General features: G+C 38.8%; 1 protein-coding gene across 1 annotated transcript in view; it reads right to left on the reverse strand.

Moving 5' to 3' along the window:
- Positions 1–12,394, reverse strand: part of LOC122812918 (SAP30 binding protein) — a 1,615,174-nt gene that overhangs the window by 397,104 nt on the left and 1,205,676 nt on the right. Inside the window, exon 6 of the mRNA XM_044084976.1 lies at positions 454–542. Within this exon, the coding sequence (XP_043940911.1) occupies positions 454–542 (89 nt within the window). The remainder of the gene's footprint in view (positions 1–453; positions 543–12,394) is intronic.

Consider the following 12,394-nt stretch of genomic DNA (forward strand, 5'->3'; position numbering starts at 1 on the left):
GTCCCAAATAACAATAAAATAAGCATGCATTTATACAGAATACTAACTCAAGAAAACTACTACTGGGTTTCAATAATGCCTACACTAAGTGTACACCATTCTGAGTGGACAGACAACACAGACATACCTCACACCTTCTTCTTGCTGCTGCTAATTTTAGTTTTCCTACTGATATTCTTGCAGCTTTAAATACTTGCAGGGATTAATAAAGGGTACCAAAGTATAGGCTACATGTACACTTAGCGTAACCTTTCTGAGTAAATAGAAAGCACAAAAATATGGTAAGAATGTTCTTGAATACATATTGTGTACACAGTGTAGGCTTTATTGAATCTGGGCCTATAAATATCCTGATCAATGCTGCAGTGAAGAGACATCTTAATCTTTGATCCGATCTTTGCATTAAAAGAGGCTGACTGGTATCATTAGTAAGCAGTATATTAACACTGTTACCTGCAAATGATTGGAACATCGCCCTTGGGGTTCTGGAGGGATTTTGATTTCATCTGGTGCCATGTTTCTTACTTTCTCAGAGAATGAAGCTGGTGGGGGAGGAAAAGAATGAAAAGTTGAACTTACTCTGCTTTGCACATTTCATTTTTTTAACAATGGCTGAGTTATTTCACGTTTTACTAGACTTTTGTTTATCTGACATGCAGAACTAAACACATTTTCTTAAAATGGAAGTCAGTAGAAAAAGTATGCCTTGCTTTCTCAAAGTGCACTCTAATTTTGTGTCTTTGATTTTACCTTCAATGGGACACAGTATAAGAACATTTCAGTCGCTTCTAAGCACTAATTATATTAACCCTGTTCTCTCCTTAGAAAATAAACTCTGCTTGCCTTATACATCTGGCTACGGTTTGACTCAACACCTAACAGGCCAATAAACTGCACACTACAGCTACACATCAAAATTGCAGAGAATGCAATCCCAACAAGACTCATCTCGAGTCCCCCCCCCTTTTTTTTTAACATTGTCTACATTTTTTCAGAGATGCTCAAAACATAAAAAAAGTTATGTACTTACTACAGTAACAAATCTACATGGACATAGTTCATCTTCCTCTACTAACAGAGCTTCAACACAGATTCTGTTACCTCAGCATAAGCATCACTTTCCCAGGTTTCAACCCTTTCACCTTATCCACAGTCCCAGTGCATGTCTGCATTGCCAGATCTGCATAGGACCCTAGTCAAAACTCCTGTAATAACATTCCCAGTACACTGCACAGAGCTACATCTACACCCCTCCACCACCAGGATGGAGGAAGGTTGGTGGGAATGTAAACAAAGTTAAATATAATGGTTGGTTTGCATGTTCATGAAGTACACAAGTTTCGTAGCTGACATGGTCTGGTTCATCAACATCTACTGGTAGGACAGAGTGTCTTCCTATCAACCTTGGCAAACTAAGAAAGAATACCTAGGACTACTGCAGTACCAAATGCAGCTCCAGACCTGCAGATAACATAGCTTGTAGTGTGACAGTCAGGGACTGGAACAGAAGCAGCAATGAATACATGGCTGCTGAACGCCTCAACAGCTGGAATAGTGGGGAACAACTCTTAATGGAAAAATCTTTACTACAAGCATCCCTTGTTAAACTGCTACTCTTGTGCACTTCATGAATACCCGGAGGGCTATGGACAGCCAAAATGGCAGTATCTGAAACTGATCATGACTCTCTCTCACTTGCAAACGAAGGGGACTTCTCAACTATCTTTCTGTGCAGATAGGTATCCTGAAAGTCCAAATAGCAAATCCAATCTCCCTTGGAGAGACTGGGAAAAACTTGTTTCCAGTTTTCAATCAAGAACTTCTACTAGAGGATAAAGCAATTCAGGTCAATTAAGACTAGAATAAGTTAGAGGTCTTCGCTTTCCTCTGGCATCAAAATGAATCTGGAATACATTTCCAATTACTCTTGTCAGTGGCACTCTCAAATGTCTCTTTCGACAAAGAATTACAACCTCTAATTTTTCTACCATCTTCTGGTGGGGTAGGAGGTCAGGAAGAAGACAGGAAAAGTGTCTGGGAGGGGCAAAAAGGGAAGTTCTGCAGCCTTGGTATATTACTTCCAGCATCCATTGGTCACATGTAATGACTGAACATGCTGACCAGAAGAGGGACATGCAACAAACTGTCCCCAGAGTGCAGCAGTGAAGCAAAATCCCCAGGGGGTGTTCCACTATCCCCCAGACTGTTGGTATATTACTTCCAGCATCCATTGGTCACATGTAATGACTGAACATGCTGACCAGAAGAGGGACATGCAACAAACTGTCCCCAGAGTGCAGCAGTGAAGCAAAATCCCCAGGGGGTGTTCCACTATCCCCCAGACTGGCGGCTATGAAATCCATAGTTACTCCTACCACTTCTCCCACTGGGCTTGCATCTTCCCTAGGAAACACTGCATAGAGGCCACAATGGTTCTTTTCTGGGCTGATTAGCCACAGGTTTGCATAACCACTTCTGGTACAAGCTCCTTTGCTTACAGGAGTAGTGGCAGGGAAGATTGAAAGCTTCGTGCCAATAGCTGCAAGGGTTTTGCCCTCCTTCTCATTATCCTTCAATTTTGCCTTAAGCTGTGGTCCTAAGAAAGCAAAGCCACAGAAGGAAGGACACCTTGAACCTGGTATGGAAACGTATCAAGCATGATGGCATACTGCTACGAGGAAGCCTGCCGCCAAGGTTGTGCCATCGGATGCAATCCAAGTTAGCCTGAGGCAGAGTTTGGACATACTGGACAAAGCAGAAGAATGAGTGCAGTTTATTTCTAAGCCCAGCTTCACCATTTCTATCAAATTAACCATCTCATTTATAATCTCATACCAGATGCTTAACAGGTGTCACCTCATAGTTTAGTACCCTTAAAGCAAAAGTTGAAGGTACAAAGACTCACTCGCCATAGCAGTCTAACTCTATGGTTTCCTTATTAGGTGGCTGGACTGATGAACAGCGCTGCGTGGAATACATCCTCACATCCACCATTGTAACTACAGAATCCAAGAGATGATTCTTCAACCAACACTCCCAATTCCTGTGAGACTGAAGTATTTATCAGGTTTACAAGACACTGGAGCCACCATGTCTGACTCACTCCAAGGCTCCATGGCCATGACAGCAATCATCTTCTTCATGAAAGGCACTACCTTGCCAGCAAAGGGAGGGACTGGAAGGCTTTCCTCAGAATCTTCTCTGAAGCTGATGTGGGAACAATAAGTCAGCCCCATTTTTTTAGATAAATAAGACATTAACCTTGCGTTTGTCAGAAGGCAATACTGGGCGGGAGGGGCCTCAACCACAGCCATCAAGTCCAAATCCAGTTTGGGATACTCCGTGGGCAAGTTAAAGCATTTCCTCTTCTACCTTCTCATGTTTAGCCTCCTTGGGGGAAGAAAGGTCTAAGATGAAGACCCAGAGTCAAAAACCAGGGACAGATCTCAGAGGAAGATCTACCGGGACATATCCAGTTCTCCTCTTGTAATAAACCATCCTAAGAGCAGGCAGCTCAGTAACAGAGATTTTACAGGAAACTCCCATGACAGAAGCTCTGCAGGATACCCTTGCAACTACTATTGCAATAACTATGACACATCCACAGTCTGTGCCAAAAAAAGGTACAACACCCACACTGAATCGTGACACCAGTGATACCAGTACTGATGCAGTCCTGGCTGCACTGTCTGAAAGTTCAATAACTCAGTGCTCAACCAGAATTAAATCAACAGCAAAGGCACTAAGCTCTCGACCCTGAGCCCAGCTAGCACCTAATATAATGATACAGAAAGTATCAGTGTCAAAAGAAAATGAGTTGAGTCTGCAGGAAGCTAGGGGATCTCAATCTTATCAGCACTGTGAATGGTGCCTGTAAAGAGGCAGATGTACATGTAGGGAGTCTACTTTCTTAGTCCTATACAGAACTAGATGGAAAGAGAGAAGGCATCCCAGGTCCAACTGGTCCATCTGCATGGCCTTAGAGAGCTTATCATAATCAATAGATATGGGACAGGAGAGTGACTTGGCAGAAGGGGTCTGGAGGGTGGTAATGCTTCACTTGATCTCAAACATGAAGACAGATGTTCCTTGACCACTCCCCACTATAAACTTGGAAACCTCTGAATCTAAAGAAGACTCCCTTTACTCATTATGCAGGACCTTGAAGGAAGGATGTAGATAAGAAAACTACTTTAAATAATCATACATGTGCTTTAGATGCTTTGTAATGTCCTCCATGGCATTTTTCCTGTCTTTTCATGGAGCTGAGGGTTGCCTGGAAAGCTGACAGCTTAAGTAGACTTTTCAAAAGTAACATGTTTCTTAGTGTCAATAAAAGTACAAATATAACGTATAGCAAAAATAGTGCAGTCCTCATCAAGTGAAACATGCCCAAACAATGACATTTAGCATGGTGGTCGTGTAGGGAAATTTTGTGCAGACAGGACACATATTTAGGAAAAATATATTTTCCATAGTTACTAATCTAACAGCAGTAATAACAGCAACAAAACAATTCTTACTAAGTCATGCCATACAAGGGCTAAATCTCATTTACACCCAAAACAATTGGCAGAACAAAATGGTGCCAAACTGAAATGATGGAAGAGAAGAGGTTCACTATATGAAGTAAAAGATAATAGAAAAATCTCACCAAATGTTTGGAAACCTGTCAAAAATGAAGATTCAAAGGCTAAAAGACCTAAAAAAAGGATTTGGATACAAAAATTATCGCCACAGCTCAAGGAAGACTGGAGTTATCAGAGATTATACAAACACAAACAGCAATGAACATGATCTGGAGAGTCAGAGGTGCCATAGGGATATGGAGGAGGAGGAGTTGATGCTTTGGAAAATTAGTATTAGTAGCACAGTAAGAGTCAGTGTCAAAGTCCTATCAGCAGAAAAAGGTGAACCAGACCATGTCAAATCTGCAGATGTTGCCCATAGTCAGCATGGGTTATTACATAAGAAAACTAGAAACGTATGCAAAAACAGTAAGCAATCTATCAGTATAACAGTATCAATCCATGGAACCATGTCAATGCAATGCCAACAGTTTCAGAAAAGTCAAAACCTTAAAATCAACTTGCTGAAGTCACTTTAAGCAAACATCAGATGAAAGGCTCTTCTAGCAAGGGGTCAAGATGCACTGCATCCCTCATGTGCGAGGACATCCTATGATATCCCCACACCCCACAGTAGATAACATATCTACTCTCAGGTTGCAAACCAGTACAGAAAAGAGAACTCCACTGTCACTGAAAACTGTTTCAGTGACTTGACCTCAGAATATCAGCATCTGTTGAAACAGTATTTAATTTTTTTTTTAATTTTTTTAAACATACTTGCTGCTTTACTTGGGGCAGTGCTAAAATACATAAATTGTGCATTCTGCATGCACGGTGCACTTTTATGTACCCCCGATTGTTGGCTTGTACATTCATATAACCTAGTTAAAACAGTTTCATTCTTATAATATATTCATATTACACATCAGTGCCAACATAAAACAGAGGGCTCCCAATTTTTAATGTACATGTTCTATTATCCATTCTAACCTGGAAATGGCTTTCTGCTTCCTAGCTCCTTAGACACTTTTTTTTAACCATTCATTGTCTTTTGTTCTTGTGTCCTTTCAGCCTCTTTTACTTCACTGCTCACCCCCCCCCCCCTTTGAGTCCAATTCTTCTATGCCTATGACCTTCGTTGGTCACCTCCGCCCAACTTCCTCACTTCTGCAGTGGAATTTACCATTTTCTGTAGCATATGAGTTTCTTTCCAATTCCTTTACAGCATTCAGTATTCTTAATCAAATCCTCCACTAACGTTTCCCCTTTCAGTCTTCCATTTTTCTATAATTCCCTCTTTGGCTACTATATTAAAGTCACCACAGCTCTTGTATGCTCATTTCTTTATCCAGCCTACCTGATTTACTAAAAGTTCCCTTCCTGCAACCTAGACCTCCGTTGTACTGAAGAACCATACCTCACAAACTCCTGCTCCTATGTCTTTACACCAGGTTGGGAGTAAATCTTGAAAATTGTTGGATACAGAAGGCAAAAAACAAAAGTTCAGATACCTGCATATTAGAAAATATGGGATGAACTTCCCTGTTTGTGCTCTTACCTCAAACATTGTTCACTAATCTTCAATACTTTACCTTTTTTCCAGAGAATATTCTGCAGTTGCTCCTTGAGCTGTGATGTCTGATGCTTTACTACAATTGGATGAGGACAGCAAGCTGAGGGCCACTGGTGGGTATATAAGCTATGTTCCCTGGCCTATGAGTAGTGATTTTTGGCTTGGCTATCCACTTGCTGAACTGGTCTATCATGAAGGCCCCGTAACTGCTGCCCTCAGTGACTTCTGGTACATTTATAATGTGTAAATGTTCACATCTATATCTATATTAAAACTGCCGCAGTCTGTTTGGTAGTTCTTCTCTAGAAACCTCCAACTCTGCCATCCTTTTCATCAATCCTGTCTCACCCTTTTTAATGATTCAGTATCATTCAAATATTTGAGAGCTGACTGCCTTGTCAAGGCTGCTATCTGTTTTTTAATGTATTCCAACAGAAAGTCACAAATTTTCTTGACTTACATGTACATCTCATCAATTTTTCTCTTCTCTCTGCCACATCCAGAAACTCCTCACGGTCACTCTATTGCAGGCTGATTGGTTCCATAAGTCCCTCTCTAAGTTGTCTGGCACTGCTTTTGCTGAGGTGCCCTGCTTTTGTTTTAATTTCTTTCTTTTTGACATGTAGTTATTTATTTACTTTCCTTTAGCCCCTAACTTGTTGCATTTAGAAACTCTTATCTGCTGCGATTGAGAGAAGAACATTATTTTGCTGCCTTTTACTTGATGCCACACCAGACGTCCAGCATTCAATATTTTAACATGTTCCCCAAGTCACAAAAGTACTAAACAAATAGTTGGCTTATCTAATTAGTGCATACTAAACCTGGTCAAGGTCTACATCAGAGATGCGCAAAATTTTATATACAATAACCTAAAAGAATCCTGGAAATAAATTTATCATTTTTTGGGCAACACTTTAAACCTACAAAGATCAGATCCTGCTATGCTTTATGAGCTCATCTGTGCTTATTTTACCGCAACTTAATTACTTACCCCTCCATGGTCATCATCCTATTTCCCATCTATATCTCCCCTTTCTACTTCTAGACAGAAGCTATATTATGAATCTTAAAAGAAAATTTATAGATTTGATAACACAGAATGCCTGAAGCTAACACATTTAATCTAAGATGCATCAATGCATGCAAACTGTCATGAATGCACCACTAAACACTAACAATTTCTACTGCGTACCCTTTCTTAATAAATGGAGAAAAATGCTAAAATAACCCTCCCAAAATCTGGTAATAATTGAGCTGTGAAACAATCACATTTCTATTAACCTTCTCTCTCCAAAAATCTGAAAGCCATTTTCTCCTTAAAACAACAGACATTTTAATAAACTTAGTACAACCTTGCATAGCTCAACAAGTTTGACTCAGAACAAAACAATGCTAGTTTTGCCTTCTCTTCTACTTCACAGTTCTTATACAGGATTCATCTTTGCAGATGACAGTAATTTTATTTATCCATCAATGGTTATACAGCTCAGGTTAACTACATACTTCAGAAATATTTCATCGAATAACTTCTACTGCATTTACCAATTGTCTGTGTAATTGGAATGCCCTTAGTTTTAGATGAGATTAGAATAAAGTGTCTTGGGCATCTGTATGCAAATTTCTGCTTTAATATTTACTTTATTACAATGTTACAGCTGTAAAATACCCAACCAGATTAGTTCACTTACCTATTAACAAAAAAAAAAACCTGCTATATGAATATGAAGCACGTTATTAATTCACCCACTTTTATTAAAACACAACTGCAGAGTAGTTAACTCTTTGGAGCTTTTTGCCACAAAACACAATATTGTGAATCATGTCAGAAAGATGTCACCTTTGCTCTCCTACAGTTAGATGCTTTTCACTGGAGCGTCTTTTGAAACTAATCCTTCAAACAGCTTTCATGTCTTTTTTTTTCTCCACAGAACATTTCAGCATTTCTTCAGAGTCCCTAACCAACTCCAGAAGGTTCATGAAGGAATGCACTTCTACAGGTAGACAAAGAACTGCCTCTACTTCCAAGACATACAGAACCAAAGTGGGCAAAGGACTTTGTCCCTCTTGTTAGGAAAAGGTAAAATAATTAAGTCCAAGATTGAAGCACCAGAAAACTAGATAAGGTGTGGCAACATTCAGATTACTGGCTTACCTCATCAGCCCACTGATGCAGAGAGCTGTTCCAGACTATGCTGTTGGTGACTAACATTTATCTAGAGTACTTAATATGGGAGGGCAGTGATGAGAAATGACCTGCACTGTTCATCCTGGAGAAATGAGGAAGTCATCACTCCTGCACTGTCCTCTTTTGGGGAAATGAAATTGTGCAAATGGATTCCACATTTGCCTTGAATGGAAAATGGACGCATCTTTGTCTGATACATGCAGGAAAATGTACAGTTAGAGCATACTTCAATAAACTGCAAGCAGGGGAAAGACAAGCTGCAGGGGACAGCATAAGACATGGAAACAAATCTCCCAGGCTGTGGCTGCTACTCATCCCACCACAACAAAGGGACTACCTTCCCAGTGGCTGAAATACTAGGGATATCAACAGTGTCACAGTCAGGACAGAACAACACTAGAATCAGTCATCACAGGGCTTGTTTAGGGGAGAAAACAAACAAACAAAAAAAAAAAAACAACAGAGAATGCTGAAGAAGGGGAACTGACCATGTCTATTAATGCTATTCTACATTTTGGCTATTTCTGAGAAAGTTTGCATTAAAATTCTAACAGTATTACATTTGCTGAAGAAAGCCACAACTGTAGCACTTTCCCACATCTAAAGGTCACCACAGCTGCAAAAAAATTCCATAAAGGTAATGACAGACTGGCTGCATGTCTGTCATCCGCTGCAACATGTAGTAACACGAACACTTAATGTACAAAGAAAACGTTTAATTTTGTTGGCTGAAGAGAAAGAAATAGACTGCTCAGTAAAGCAAAAACGGAAGTTATGGAATTGCCATAACAATAGATCCATGTTTCCTTCTTCATCCTTCTCAACCTGTGGGATATCAGATCTGATGGTGCAGAATCTTCAATCCCACAGCTCCACTTCCATTACCCATAACTCCCTGCTCTGACTGGCTCTTTTCAGATCAAGTGTGCCCCAGTATTGCCCCTGGAACAACAGACACTGGGAAAATAACTTTAACCATGTTACAGGCAAAGGACACAGAGACCTTTTTTGCAGAGCTTCAGGGCTGGTCTGCAAAGACGGTCAGATGCCACAGAGGGAAGGGAGGGATAGTTGAGGAGGACGGAAGAAGATAACACAGACCTGTTGTTATAGTTTCATATCCAATGTCTTTTCCAGCCATCTCAACTTGATGATGGTCCCAGACAGTGACAACCCTTGGGTGGTCCTAGGAGACAACATTCCACAAAATGGAGAAAACAGAGTAGAATCTAGACCTAGACTGGATGTCCAGTTTGTAATGGGACACAAAAGTATGAACCAAGAAACAGATGTAGGCACTCAAAACAAACTAATAAATCCGAAAAAGTGCCAAGGTCCGCTGTAAAGTGATCCAAACAATTTTATTTTCACACAATTAAATAAGCCACGCAACTTTGTAGTCCCGATAACAGCAATGCCAACAACAGAATAAACGCTCTTACATACACATTAAGGAAACTGCGTTTTCGTCATAAAGACTTCATCAGACAAAGTAACAAACTTTAACACACATTTAAATACCTATTTGAACTAATTAAAAACTCTTTCATTGGCCATATTTCCTACCATACCTATTCAAACACACCAATCCAAACTTCTATTTCATTTAATTCATTAATATTAATGAGTATGTCATGAAAGTGCTCCGTGCTTTTGTTAAAACACCTATTATAAAAATTTAAAAACTGACATTCAACTTTAAAAACTGATCCATGGTTTATATGAAATATAAATTAATAAATAAATAATTAGTTAAATAAATAATGATTAAAAAACCATTTTACCACTAATTAAATAACAATTAATTTGATGATGAAAGGACTAGGGATACCATCCTATACTAATGCCCTCTAGTGTCCACAGTCAGAACTACTCTATAATTTGTTAGCCCTTACTTTTAATAGGGGTGTTATAGTTAAAAATTCATTCATTCCTGGGCTAGTGTTGGAATCCAAGTAAACCTGCCACCATAATTCCTTATTTTCAAGGATTTCTTCCCAAAGTCCTCCCCTATTGTCAGGCTTAACTTGGTCCAATACAAAAAATTCATATCTAGCTCCAGGACATACATTACAATGTTTATATAATGCATTAGTATTTTTAGCTTTAGAAATGTCATAATAATGTTCATAAATTCTGCGTTTCAAACATCTTTCAGTCTTTCCAACATAGAAAGACTGACAAATTTGACATATAGCTATATAAACAACTCCCCTACTTTCACAATTATAGTAAGCCCTACTTTTAATTCTTCTCTTCCTACTATCAATATATATTTCTGCCTTGTGAATTATATATGGACATTGATGGCATCTTCCACATTTATATGTCCCATACCTCCTATTGTTACCATCCCTAACCTTCTTATTTCCTCTTTCTAAGATTGTTCCTACGTTGGGTGGGTTTTTGAATACTATCTTGGGTTCCATTCTGGTTATCTCTTCTATATCCGTTAAAGTACTAAACTTTTTCCATTCTTTTTTGAAAATATCCCTTAGTTTTGTATTGGAACTATTATATTCCAAAACCAAACTTCTCCTGTAACTTACTTGATTGTTCTCCTTACTATTTATTTCTACAGAGTGTCCCAACCCCATTTTAGACTCTTTGCCCTTACCCAGTATAGGTTCAAATCTACCCAGTCTTCCATCTTCTACTTCTCTTCTTAACTTGTTTATAAACTCCTCTGGATAGCCACGTTCCCTGAACATTTTATGTAATATTTTACATTCATCCTGGAAGTCTGAGTCATTAGATGTCATTCGGGAACCTCTTACAAATTGTCCTTTGACAATGTTCTTCTTACTGTGAAATGGGTGGGCACTATTATAATGTAAGTAAGAGTTAACACAGGTTTCCTTTCTATACACCTTACTCTCAAATTTACCTAACCTTTTATATATTTCTATGTCAAGATATTTCAAGGATTCTGTACTGATAGTATAAGTAAACCTCAAGTATTTAGTAGTGTGATTAATATATTCCATAAATTCCAAAAATCTTGCCTCGCTCCCAGTCCAAAAAATGACAATATCGTCTAAAAACCTATGGTACAATGTCCATAGTTCCTTAAACTTACAATTAATAATAAACTGCTCCTCCCATTTGGAAAGTACGATATTCGCAAATGTGGGGGCACAAGCGGCCCCCATTGACACCCCTGTCTTCTGTTTGTAATATTCACAATCAAACGTTATAAAATTATATTTTAACACTGTGTCCATAAATATCACACTTGCTACTTTATCATTGAGACTCAAGAGGTCATCTTCAAATACAGCTTCTTCAAATAAACTCATACCTTCTGCATGTGGTATGCTCCCAAACAGGTCAATAACATCTATAGTGATAAATCTGATGTCTTCTCTAAAGATATCCTGTTTGAGTTCCCCCAAAAAGTCCCAAGAATCTTTGAGAATTAACTTATTATTAATCCAAATAGGTTTGGTCTTAACATCTATAAACTTGGCTAGGGGGACTGTTTTGGAACCCTCAGCAGAAACTATTGGTCTGAGGGGTGTGTTTACCATATCCTTGTGAATTTTCGGTATACCGAATATGGTAGCTACCCTCGGTTTCTTAACTTCTAAATATTTGAAGATTTTTTCATCAATTGTTTTTTCAGTCAACAAATCCTGCAGAATGGAATCTATCCTATGATATGCTACATTAATTTCGTTTAGTGAAACCTCTGTATACTTCATTTCATCCCCTAAGATAGTATTCATTTTACTTTCATACAAAATTTTGTCCATAATGACAATTCCCCCACCCTTGTCTGGTTTCATAACCCTCAGGGATGCATTACTACTCAATTCCATTAATATTTCATTCTCTTCCTTACTTAAGTTGTAGTGCACCCAACATCCATTATATTTGGTCCTTACTACTTCAACCATAATATTTTCAAAGTTTTTTATCTGAGGGTATAAAGGTGGGTTGTATGTGGACTTTCTCCTCAATATATTCTCACCCCCTCTTTCTCTATTGAAACCCATCTTAGAGGCCATTACTTCCAAATTAATCTTCCTAGTAAATAACTTAACATCTAATATTGTACAG

This window comes from Protopterus annectens, chromosome 10.part0 (assembly GCF_019279795.1).
Source record: "Protopterus annectens isolate FY-2018-M chromosome 10.part0, PAN1.0, whole genome shotgun sequence".
Lineage (NCBI taxonomy): Eukaryota > Metazoa > Chordata > Ceratodontiformes > Protopteridae > Protopterus > Protopterus annectens.